The following is a 13,279-nucleotide window of genomic DNA, read 5'->3' on the forward strand; positions in this document are numbered from 1 at the left end:
AGCTATGAAGATCCCTGCTGCACCCGGTGACCCTGTGATCTCTGTCTCAGATGCCTATATATGGTTGTCTTTAAAGAGGGTGAACCCTCGCAAGGCAGAAGGCCCCAACGGAGTACCTGTTAAGGCTCAGAAATCTTGTGCCAAGCAACTGGCAAGAGTATTCAAGGACATTTTCAATCTCTCACTGCTACGGGCAGAAGTTCCCACTTGATTCAAAAAGGCAACAATCATACCAGCGCCTAAGAAGAATAATGTGAGCTGCCTTAACAATTATCGCCTGGTAGCACTCACATCGACAGTGATGAAATGCTTTGAGAGGTTGGTCATGACTATAACCATATAACAATTACAGCACGGAAACAGGCCATTTCGGCCCTTCTAGTCCGCACCGAATGCTTACTCTCACCTAGGCCCACCAACCTGCACTCAGCCCATAACCCTCCATTCCTTTCCTGTCCATATAGCTATCAAATTTTACTTTAAATGACAATATCAAAGCTGCCTCTACCACTTCTGCTGGAAGCTCGTTCCACACAGCTACCACTTTCTGAGTAAAGAAGTTCCCCTTCATGTTACCCCTAAACTTTTGCCCCCTAACTCTCAACTCACGTCCTCTCTTGTTTGAATCTCCCCTACTCTCAATGGAAAAAGCCTATCCACGTCAACTCTATCTATCCCCCTCATAATTTTAAATACCTCTATCAAGTCCCCCTCAACCTTCTACGCTCCAAACAATAAAGACCTAACTTGTTCAACCTTTCTCTGTAACTTAGGTGCTGAAACCCAGGTAACATTCTGGTAAATATTCTCTGTACTCTCTCTATTTTGTTGACATCTTTCCTATGACCAGAACTGTACACAATACTCCAAATTTGGCCTTATCAATGCCTTGTACAATTTTAACATTACATCCCAACTCCTATACTCAATGCTCTGATTTATAAAGGCCAGCATACCAAAAGCTTTCTTCACCACCCTATCCACATGAGATTCCACTTTCAGGGAACTATGCACCATTATTCCTAGATCCCTCTGTTCTACTGCATTCTTCAATGCCCTACCATTTACCATGTATGTCCTATTTTGATTAGTCCTACCAAAATGTAGCACCTCATATTTATTAGCATTAAACTCCATCTGCCATCTTTCAGCCCACTCTTCTGACTGGCCTAAATCTCTCTGCAATTCTTTGAAAACCTACTTCACTACCCACAACACCACCTATCTTAGTATCATCTGCATACTTACTAATCCAATTTACCACTCCATCATCCAGATCATTAGTGTATATGACAAACAACATTGGACCCAGTACAGATCCCTGAGGCACACCACTAGTCACTGGCCTCCAATCTGACAAATAGTTATCCACCGCTACTCTCTGGCGTCTCCCATCCAGCCACAGCGGAATCCATTTTACTACTTTAATATTAATACCTAACAATTGAACCTTCCTAACTAACCTTCCGTGTGAAACCTTGTCAAAGGCCTTACTGAAGTCCATATAGACAACATCCACCACTTTACCCTCGTCAACTTTCCTAGTAACCTCATCAAAAAATTCAGTAAGATTTTTCAAACATGATCTTCCACGCACAAATCCGTGTTGACTGTTCCTAATCAGACCCTGTCTATCCAGATAATTATATATACCATCTCTAAGAATACTTTCCATCAATTTACCCACCACTGACGTCAAACTCACAGGCCGATAATTGCTAGGTTTACTCTTAGAACCCTTTTTAAACAATGGAAAAACATGAGCAATACGCCAATCCTCTGGCACCATCTCCGTTTCTAATGACATTTGAAATATTTCTGTCAGAGCCCCTGCTATTTCTACACTAACTTCCCTCAAGGTCCTAGGGAATATCCTGTCAGGACCCAGAGACTTATCCACGTTTATATTCCTTAAAAGCGCCAGTACTTCCTCTTCTTTAATCATCATAGCTTCAATAACTTCCCTACCTGGTTTCCTTACCTTACACAATTCAATATCCTTCTCCTTAGTGAATACCGAAGAAAATCTCCCCCATCTCTTTGGTTCCACACATAGCTGTCTACTCTAATTCTCTAAAGGACCAATTTTATCCCTCACTATCCTTTTGCTATTAATATAAATGTAGAAACCCTTTGGATTTATTTTCACCTTACTTGCCTAAGCAACCTCGTATCTTCTTTAAGCTTTTCTAATTTCTTTCTTAAGATTCTTTTTACATTCTTTATATTCCTCGAGCACCTCATTTACTCCATGCTGCCTCTATTTATTATAGATGTGATGGGGTCCTGAATTACCCCTATGAACTGTGCTTTTGAAAAGAGAGAGAGAAAGAGAGAGAGAGAGAGATGAAGAATAACTTTTGGACTGTCAGTTTAAGGACTGACTTTTGGATTTCTTCTGAGTTTGGAGCTCGTAAGTTGCTATGGTGACCGAGAGTGGTGTTATTTGACCGACATTTGATGCTATGATTTTTCGGCAGCGTGTTTATACTTCCCAAGGACATTTGCCTGCTAGTACATTTCTTACACAGACAAAGTAAGGAGGAGTTATTTAAGAGACAGTTGGTACTCACTACGGTGAGATAAATAGGAGGTCAGATCATAGAGACCCCAGCACGTGTTTTGGACACTGAATGAGCTTTGTTGTGCCCACAGAGAAAGTTGGTTTTTTGGAGGATTGATCAGGCAGATCGATCAGTTGCTCTTGCAGTGAGAAAAGGGATTGACCGGTGGGGAGTTGTCCATGTGTCCACCCTTGGCTGGGTGGATAGCTCCAGCACAGAAAACTGGTCCCCTTGGTTGTGGTCACAGTCGGTGACTTTTAAAGGATTTCGGAGGACAATGGGAAGATCAATGGCATCAGCTCAACTGAAGACTCAAATCTCTCCCTCTCTCTCTCTCTCCATCACTACTCAACTCAAAACCACGAGCTGAACTGAACTGAACTTTACTCATCATCGCAAGACTGTATCTTTTTACCCCTAGACATGAAGAAGCTTGATTTTCATATATTTGCACACTTATTGATTTACTTATATATAATCATTGCTAACCTGTTTGATTTATCTACAATTATACTACTGTATTGCATAGTTAATAATAAATATTATTAGTTAATAGCAATACTGGACTCTAAAGTGTTGTCCATCTCTGCTGGTTCTTTATTCCCGTCACGGGGTACATGACAAAATTGCGGCCTGCGTCCGTGATATGAACAAATTGGTGGGGAGGCTTGTTTGAATTGATTGGGGAAAACCCCTTTTGATTTGGTTATGTGGAAAAACAGTAGAAATGGATGTTCGGAAATTTTTAGCATCGCCAAACCCTGTGGTTTTGCAGAAAACTAGAAAGTATGAGTTACAGGAGATTGTTAAGGAATTAAAGCTTACAACAGTAAAGAAGGGTATGACTAAGATAGAAATTCAAAGGAAAATAGTTGAATATTATATTTTGACGAAACAATTCACTGAGAATATGTTGAAAATGTTTGCTGAAGGTAAGGTACTTACTGAGGCTGTGATTCAGTTGCAATTGAAATTGAAATTAAAACAGCTCGAGGCTGATGAAGCAGAAAGGCAGAGGATCTGTGAGGATAGAGTGGCAGGAAAATGGAGAGAAGAGGCAGAAAGACAGAGACAGTTTGAAAGGGAGATCTGGCAGCTGAGAGGTTTAGAGTCGGACCCTGATGATTTTTACAGCTTGGAAGGATGGTGTTTTGTGTGATGAATTTAAACGTTGTGCTCCTAATGTTGTAAGGGCATACCTGGATGCAGAGGATGCCACCACCCTGTGGGGGTCTGCTAAGACGAAGAGGTTTTAACCCACAAGTTTGAGTTTACTCCAGATGACAAATTGCCAGAGAATAGCTAGGAGGTTCGGGGTGACCTTGAATTTGAAACTGGGACAAGTGATGACAGCCCAGGAGAGGCAGCTGTCCTGATTACCTTTGTACAGGTTGTTGAAGTACCTGTGAATTCACAGGGTTCTGAACCTTGTGTTGAAGCTCAGTTAAAGTCTGAGGTGTCTGACTTAATTGAAAAGGAATGCAGATTTTTGTGTCAGATGATCTTGGTTCGGTGAATAAGGGGTTAACCTTGGTACCAGTGGAAAGTGAGGATTTCAGTCACTTGTATTAGACAGTGAGCTAAAAGTTAGTGATGAGATGGAAATTGGTGAGGTAAGTTTTACTGAAAATAATGGGAAAAGTGCTGTTCCTGGACTTTTGGGTAAAGTGCTGGGAAAGGTTGGAGTGGTTGTGTGACCTTTGTCCCTGCTTGCAGGACGGAGGCCTGCTGAGGAAAGGTGTGCTACTTTGTTGAATTTTGTTTGGACATTTGGAGGTAAACACCTGCAAGGTCATCATGATGTTATTCACTGTAATGTTATGGAAGCAAGTCGAAGTGAAGGTTGTAGTCAGATGGAGAGATTGTTTGGTCTCTTCCACAATGTATACACGGTTCTCATAAGCCTGGTGATGGTGCTAAGTTTAGTAAACAATGGAGGAATGTTGACACCTCTCCAAGGTAAGGTTAATATAGCTGTTCAACTGATGAGTAAAGCTGCTGTTGAGGCCTATGAAAGCAAGACCAGAGGTTTAAATTATGATGATGTGTCACAGAATTTTCTACCTTCCAGATTTCAGCAGGACTTGAGGATAGTAAAGCTGATGAGCGTAAGGGATATGAGGCAGGTTTGTCTTTATTGAGGAAGGAATTTATAGAGGAACCAAAGTGAGATTCTGAAATGATGGCTTTAAAGGAGATAGCTCTCACAGGAGCCGAGGTTGAGAGAGAGTCAGTAGGGTAGAGTCTTAGCAATGGGGTGTTGATGGGGAAGTGGAGAGAAGCCACTGTGCTTTCAAGTGAGAATTGGGTTATTGAACATCAAGTGGTGGTTCTGAAAGTTTATTGGGCTGAAATTTTAAACATGGCTCACAGTATGCCTTTAGGTGGACATTATGGAGTGAGAAAGACAGTGAACAGGATTATGAAGGAATTTTACTGGTCTAGTTTAAGGAAGGATGTTGTGAATTGTAACAGGACTTGCCATACCTGTCAAGTTGAGGGGAAATCTAATCAGGTTATTCAAGTCACACCACTTAAACTGCTACCTGCTTTTGGTGAACTTTTTTCTAGGGTCATAGTGGATTGTGTAGGCCCATTGCCAAATATTGCAGCTGGTTATCGGTACGTGAGAACAATTATGTGTGCTGTGTCTAGGTCCCCTGAAGCAGTGTCTTTTGAAAACATCGAGGCCAAGACTGTGGTGAAGTCATTCAGTAAGTTGTTCACACTGGGAGGTCTGCCCAAAGAAATTTTACTTCGAGAACATTCCAGGAGATAGAAAAGTGGAAGCTAAGCACATGTGGTCATCACACAGAGTTCAAGGGAGCCTTGGAATGGTTCGACTCAACGCTTAAGACCATGGTTAAGACATATTGTGTGAAGAATGGGAAAAATTGGGATGAGGGGGTTCCCCTCCTCTTATTTATTGTTGGAAATGCGATTCAAAAGCCATTGGAGGGTAGTCTGTTGGAACCTATTTTCAGTTACAGGCCAAAAGGACCTTTGACCCTACTCAGAGAACTATGATCTGATTTGGAAACGTGTCAGTGTGCTTAATTATGTTTTAGAACTCTGGAAAGGATTTAATAAGATTTGTGACCTTGCAAAGGAAAGTTTACAGAATGGTCGAATTAAAATATTTGTTCGCTAGAATGGCACCTGGGAGAATTGTTATGGAACAAAATGGAGTCGTGGAATTTGATAATGGGATGAAAAACACATTTACCCACTGAATCTAGTCTCACCAAGATGTCAGAATTCCACTGTTTTGAAAAATATTACTGATAAGGTCCATCAGTTGGACCCTGCACCACAAAAACAAGTGACAGGACTAATTGGCAAGCATAAAGATTTATGTTCTGGTGGTCCGAAGCAGTGCATCATGTCATTATAAATTCAGCCCAGCCTATGAAACCGCATCTTCACAGAGTGAACTTTGAGAAAAGTAAAATGGTTGAAGAAGAAATTAGAAACAAGAAAGAACCAAGAAAGGGAGGATGGATGACTGTATTGATAGAGTGGTTAAGGCTAAATACCTTACAAAGATTGACCTGTTAAAAGGATACTGGGGTGTTCCTTTGACAAAGAGGGCTAAAGAGGTATCAGCATTTGTGACACCATCTAGACTGTATGAATATAATGTTTTACCTTTTGGGATGAAAAATGCACCAGGGACATTTCAAAGAATGACTAATTCTGTGATTAGAGGTTTGGAAAACACAGGGGCTTATATGGATGATTTAGTGGTCTGGAATGACACATGGGAAGAGTATATTGGAGCGGTAGAAAAACTGTTTGACAAGGCCAATCTTGCCGTGAACTTCAATAAAAGTGAGTTTGATCATGTTACTGTTATTTTTCTTGGCTATGTAGTAGGCCAGGGCCAACTGGCTCCTGTACAGGCCAAGGTTCAAGTTATTACTGAGGTTCCTGTTCCGAATGGCAAGAAAACTTTGAAAAGGTTTTTAGGAATGGTTGGGTATTATTGTAAGTTTTGTAAGAACCTTGCTGACATCGCTCTCCCCCTGACAAAACTCCTGGGGAAGAGTGAAAGATTTGTATGGAATGACCTTTGACAGGAGGCATTTGAATGTCTGAAAACCATCCTGTGTTATCAGCACCTGATTTTTCAAAGCCATTTTTGAGAGCAATAGACGCTAGTGCTGAAACTGCTGTTACAGAAGGGTGCGGATGACATTGAACATCCAGTAGCTTATTTCTCAAAGAACTTCAATGTGCACCAGAAAAATTATTCAACTGTTGAAAAGGAATTACCAGCACTCATTCTGGCCTTACAACATTTTGAGGTTTATATTTGACCAGCCCAGAGACCACCTGTGGTTTACACGGATCATAATCTGTTGGTGTTTTTAACTAAGATGAAGGATAAGAATAGAAGGTTGTTAAATTGGAGTCTGATATTGCAAGAATGTGACTTAAAAATCAAACATGAGGTGAAAGATACTGACAATATTATTTAGATGTTATCTAGATGTTAAGTTGGAAATTGTACACATTTTTGCTCTGTCATCTGATGATCATACATGTATTATTTCAAACTAATTTACATTTAGACAAAAAAAAATTTCGCCCTCATCAAATTTTTTTTCTCTTTGAAGGAAGAAGGTGTGACGGGGTCCTGAATTACCCCTATGAACTGTGCTTTTGAAAAAAGAGAGAGAGAGACGAAGAATAACTTTTGGACTGTCACTTTAAGGTACGAGAAAGAACTGACTACCTTTTGGATTTCTGCTGAGTTCTGAGCTCGTAAGTCGCTACGGTGACGGAGGGTGGCGTTATTTGACGGACATTCGATGTTATGATTTTTCGGCAGCCTGTTTATACTTCCCAAGGACATTTGCCTGTTAGTACATTTCTCACACAGACAAAGGAAGGAGGAGTTATTTGAGAGACAGTTGGTACTCAGTACGGTGAGATAAATAGGAGGTCAGATCATAGAGACCTCAGGCATGTGTTTTGGACACTGAATGAGCTTTGTTGTGCCCACAGAAAAAGAGGGTTTTTTGGAGGATCGATCAGGCAGATCGATCAGTCGCTCTTGCAGTGAGAAAAGGGATTGACCGGTGGGGAGTTGTCCATGTGTCCACCCTTGGCTGGGTTGATAGCTCCAGTACAGAAAACCGGTCCCCTTGATTGTGGTCACAGTCAGTAACTTTTAAAGGATTTTGGAGGACAACAGGAAGATCAATGGCATCAGCTCAACTGAAGACTCAAATCTCTCCCTCTCTCTCTCTCCATCACTACTCAACTCAATACCACAAACTGAACTGAACTGAACTTTACTCATCATCGCAAGACTGTATCTTTTTACCCCTAGACATGAAGAAGCTTGATTTTCATATATTTCCACACTTATTGATTTACTTACTTATATATAATCATTGCTAACCTGTTTGATTTATCTACAATTATATTACTGTATTGCATAGTTACTAATAAATATTATTAGTTAATAGCAATACTGGACTCTAAAGTGTTGTCCATCTCTGCTGGTTCTTTATTCCCATCACAGGGTAAGTGACATAGATATCTCTCTTTTGCCGAACCAAGTTTCCAATATCCTTTGAAAACCATGGCTCTCTCAAACTTTAAACCTTTCTTTTCAACCTAACAGGAACATAAAGATTCTGTACCCTCAAAATTTCACTTTTAAATTATCTCCATTTATCTATTACATCCTTTCCATAAAACAAATTGTCCCAATCCACTCCTTCTAAATCCTTTCGCATCGCCTCAAAGTTAGCCTTTCTCTAATCAAAAATTTCAACCTTGGGTCCAGTCCTATCCTTCTCCATAGTTATATTGAAACTAATGCATTGTGATCACTGGACCCGAAGTGCTCCCCAACACATACCTCCGTCACCTGCACTATCTCATTCCCTAACAGGAGATCCAACACTGCCCTTTCTCTAGTTGGTACCTCTATGTATTGCTGCAAAAAACTATCCTGCACACGTTTTACAAACTCCAAACCATCCAGCCCTTTTACAGAATGGGTTTCCCAGTCTATGTGTGGAAAATTAAAATCTCCCACAATCACAACCTTGTGCTTAGTACAAATATCTGCTATCTCCTTACAAACTTGTCCCTCCAATTCTCGCTCCCCATTAGGTGGTCTATAATACACACCTATCAGTGTTACTACACCTTTCTCATTCCTCAATTCCACCCAAATAGCCTCCCTAGACGAGCCCTCTAGTCTATCCTGCCAGAGCACCGCTGTAATATTTTCTCTGACAAGCAATGCAACACCTCCCCCTCTTGTCCCTCTGATTCTGTCACACCTGAAGCAATTAAATCCAGGAATATTTAGTTGCCAATCACACCCCTCCTGTAACCATGTTTCACTAATAGCTATCACATCATACTTCCAGGTATTAATCCATGCTTTAAGCTCATCCACCTTTCTTATAATGCTCTTAGCATTAAAATAAATTCATTTAAGAAATTTTCCACCTCTTCCTCTTTATCACTAACGGTGCAAACAACTTTGCTATTTTCTTTTTCTTCCTTCTCCCACACATCTGTTCCTACACTCTGGTTCCCCTCCCCCCCGTATCTAGTTTAAATCCACTGGAGCCTCTCTAGCAAACCTACTTGCAAGAATATTTGTCCCCCTCCAGTTCAGATGTAAACCATCCCGCCGGAAAAGGTCCCATCTTCCCTGGAAAACTGCCAATTATCTATAAATCTGAACCCCTCCCTCCTGCACCATGTCTTCAGCCACGTGTTGATCTGCGCTATCTTACTATTTCTAAACCCGCCTGCACGTGGCACTGGTAGCAATCCTGAGATTGCTATCCTGGAGGTCCTGTCCTTTAACTTGATTGAACACCTGCCTCAGCAAGAACCTGGACCCGTTGCAATCTGTCTATCGTCACAATAGGTCAATGGCAGATGCAGTCTTAATGGCTCTTCACACGGCTTTGGACCACCCGGACAACACAAACACCCATGTCAGGATGCTGTTCATCAACTATAGCTTAGCTCAGCATGTAACACCATCATTCCCACTATCCTTTTTGAGAAGTTACAGAACCCGGGCCTCTGTACCTCCCTCTGCATGTAGAAGTACAGCTAGGTGATCAGACTTCCCGAAGTGAGGGCGTGAAATAGCACGGTAGGCATTCTTGATGGTGGTGTAGCAATGGTTCAGTGTGTTGTTTCCTCTGGTATTGCAAGTGATCTGTTGATGGTAGTTGCTTAGTGTTTTTTTCAGACTGGTCTGGTTAAAATCTCCCAAAATAATGGTGAAGGCGTTAGGGTGCGCTGTTTCGTGCATGTTGATCCCATTACTCAGATCATCTGAAGCCTGCTTGACATTGGCCTGAGCTGGAATGTAAACTGCTACCAAAATGTCCCCAGAGAACTCCCGTGGTAGATAAAAAGGACGGCACTTTACTGCTCGATATGTGAAGGTGGATGAAAGCTGCAACAAATCCATCATCTCCAATCATCATGGTTTCTATGCCATTGGAATCAGTCGGTTGATTTGTGAAGTATTGTGTGCTTCTTGGAGTGCAACATCAAGTACACGTTAAACAAATAAACGCACAGGCGTCTTCACTCTGTGGGCCACTTCTTCAGAATGAAGACCATCATCCTCAACCTCGAGGGATAGCCACGACTGCATAATTTTTTTTTGCCCTCTGCATATTGGGTGTTTGATGGTGTCCTTTTGTTTTAATGGGTTCTATTGGGTTTCTTGGTTTTGTGGCTGCCTATAAGGAGGAAAATCTCAGGTTTACATATTTTGATTACAAATGTACTTTGAACTTTGAGAATATATTAAGAGTAAAAGTGTGGGTATGGAGAGAGCAGGTTCTCTTAGAAATCAGCAGGCCACCCATGTCTTGAGCCACAGGAGATATAGTAGGTCAGATTTTTATTGATTATTTCCCCTTATATCATCAGGGAGGAGGCATTTGCAGCCTTATAGTGCTTTAAGGTGAATAAATCCCCAGGGCTTGACTGAGTGCATCCTTGGGGGCGAGAAAAGGAATTGGTCTCGGGTTGTAGGCTGGTCTGGGAGGTTTGATGTCATGGGAGTGTGCTGAGGAGAGGTAACTAGAGGACTATGAGTAACTCTAGGTAATTTCTAAAGTAAGTACATGTTCGGCACAGCACTGGGAGCTGAAGGGCCTGTTTTGTGCTGTAGGTTTTCTATGTTTCTAAATGGATTTCAATACAGGCAATTCTGCCATGATGCCTTTTGGAAAGTCAAACCAGAGTAAGACTTGTGCTATGAATAGCAGGCAATTAGGATTATAGTGGAACAACGGACCCAGGAGTACAAGTTCATAGCTCATTGAAAGTAACATTACAGGTAGACAGGGTGGTGGAAAAGATGCTTGACATGCTGGCCTAGTGATGTTGCAGAATGGAAGTCATTGGTGAAGCTATCCTTAGAGTAGTGTGTACTGTTCTCTTCACTTTATAATTGAAAAGACGTTGCTAAACTGAAAAGAATGAAGAGAATGTTTATAAGAATATTGTCAGGACTTGTAAGCCTGCGTTATATGGAGGGTTTGGCCAGGCTTGGTCTTTATTCCTTGGGACACAGGAAAATGAAGGGCAACCATATAGAAATGTTTAGAATTATGAAAAGTGTAGAAAGGGTGGATGGTAACAGTTGTATGGCTCTAGGTTTCCTTGTCTGATCCAACTAAAGTGCTGCTCGATTTCTCTTCTGGATAACATGGCTCTAACTTTGCAGATACTGAACCACGTTTAATGGAATTGAAAGTAGCCTTTAGTTATAATTATTGTGTGTTTAGTATGGCACACTTATCTCTAGGCAAATTCTCATCATTTTCAATGACTCCTCCAGAGTGAATTGCTGCTCTTTTTCTCCCCATTTGAAGCATTATTACATTTTGAGCAGTTCATTTGGAAATGCCCTTCGGTCATATATAGCCAAGGGAAAACGAGGCATTTCTCTGAAACATGATTTGAATCCCCAACATCATTCACGCGTATCATTGCTGGATTAACGTCAATAGTTTATGCCTTTGGTTAAACTGTACAGTTGAGTCTCTTGCTACACAGTGACAACAATGATATATTCAGAGGAGGTATTCTGTGCCGACTGAAAAGATTTTGTGAGGTAATTTACTGGTCAACATTGCACTGTATATCACGATGTAATCACATTACCATTGTTATTATGTAATCTGAGAAATTTATTTAGTCTAAGGGGAAAATTAATTGAATGAGATAGAAAATATCAGCATTAAGAAGCAAATTTTTTTCTCCACCAACTTTTATCTTCACATCAGCCACATCTGTCTTAGTTCATCTGCACCTTAATGTATACAAACCTCATTCTTTATACATAGCTTGCTGCAAGGAGCTAGTAATCAGTCCTTTTATCCTTTATCTCGTGGATTTCATTCCCGGTTATCCAGAATCAGCATTGGAAATTGTTCAGAGATCTAAAGTCATAGCATTCCCAATGTTATTGTATTATTGATAGAAAAATGAAAAGAAAAATTGCTCACCAAGACCACAACAGCATCGTGCAAAGGGCCATCTGTATGGAGAGTTTCCATATCGTTCTCCAAGGTATATCGCCATTCTATACCAAGCTCAATAAAAACTTGCGTCTTGGCTTTTTCTCCTTTACCATTTAGAATGTAGTGGCCTGTAGCCTGGTTCTTGAGAGCTAGTGAACAAAAAAAAACTAAAGCGCATGCAGGAAAATAGTTCTCGAACACAAATGCAGCATGGCTATGTCAATTAATTATTTTGGAGCATTTCAAAATAAGATATTAAAGTTCAGAAACAAAGGACAGATATTCAGTGCTTAAAATGTACTAGAAAAGTTGGTTCAGTTGTTTATTTTAATAGGAATATCTATTAGACATCATTCAGCAAGGAACAATCTGTCACGGAAAGATGTTGCAAAGAAAGCTTTAAGGGAATACAGGAGATATGGTGAAGCACCAGGATTATCCATAGAATACGAACATTGGATGGATGATTAGTGTTGAGAAAGTTGGTTTGCCCAATAAACAAGCCTCAATGGGAGATTTTAGAAATTGGAGAATTCTCTCCAGGAAAGTTAAGCCTTTGGATGATAAGGTTCAGTAGGAGAAGTTGGATGACTAGCAAGTGAACAACCATTCCTTGGCCTGGGCATTTATGTTCGTACACTGATTCAGGAAAGGTTACCTAGACATTGATCAGTGTTCACTTTCTTTAACTTTTCAACTTTCTGATTGCTTCACACTCCTAGTGGATGTGTCAAATCTAAACTGAGCAACTGGTTGACAAGGATGGGCTTCCTTTGCAATTTAGTTCTTGCATTAGTGAGCTTTGTCAATGTCAGCAATCATTTTTGTAGCAGAGTCTATTTGTGATCTCAACCAACCTCCAAAATCTTACTACAAAATACAGTAATATCCAAACAGCATGATTTAGTGGTATTTTCTTTCTACATAGTTGGAAAGCTCTGGTTTAGTACCCCATTCCACAGCTTGAGGACGTAGTTCAGGATATCTATCAGTGAGTACGGAGGGAAGAGGCAGGTTCCAGTTGAGATATGAAAACGACACACTTCTACATCACATGTGTATAACATATCCAATTGCTTTAATCATTTGCCATCAATGCCAATGCCGTGGCCTTAGCCAACGGCTCTTACTTTTATTGCTGCCTGCTAGACTTGATGCACACAATTGTATCCCCCATGT

At 40.7% G+C, this 13,279-nt stretch overlaps 1 protein-coding gene across 4 annotated transcripts in view; it reads right to left on the bottom strand.

Moving 5' to 3' along the window:
- adamts3 (ADAM metallopeptidase with thrombospondin type 1 motif, 3) overlaps positions 1 to 13,279 on the bottom strand; it is a 382,283-nt gene that overhangs the window by 34,486 nt on the left and 334,518 nt on the right. For all 4 annotated transcript variants that reach the window (XM_063069111.1, XM_063069113.1, XM_063069112.1 and 1 more), the window contains one exon: positions 12,086 to 12,249. In XM_063069111.1, the coding sequence (XP_062925181.1) occupies positions 12,086 to 12,249 (164 nt within the window). The remainder of the gene's footprint in view (positions 1 to 12,085; positions 12,250 to 13,279) is intronic.

Source organism: Mobula hypostoma, chromosome 16 (assembly GCF_963921235.1).
Source record: "Mobula hypostoma chromosome 16, sMobHyp1.1, whole genome shotgun sequence".
Lineage (NCBI taxonomy): Eukaryota > Metazoa > Chordata > Chondrichthyes > Myliobatiformes > Myliobatidae > Mobula > Mobula hypostoma.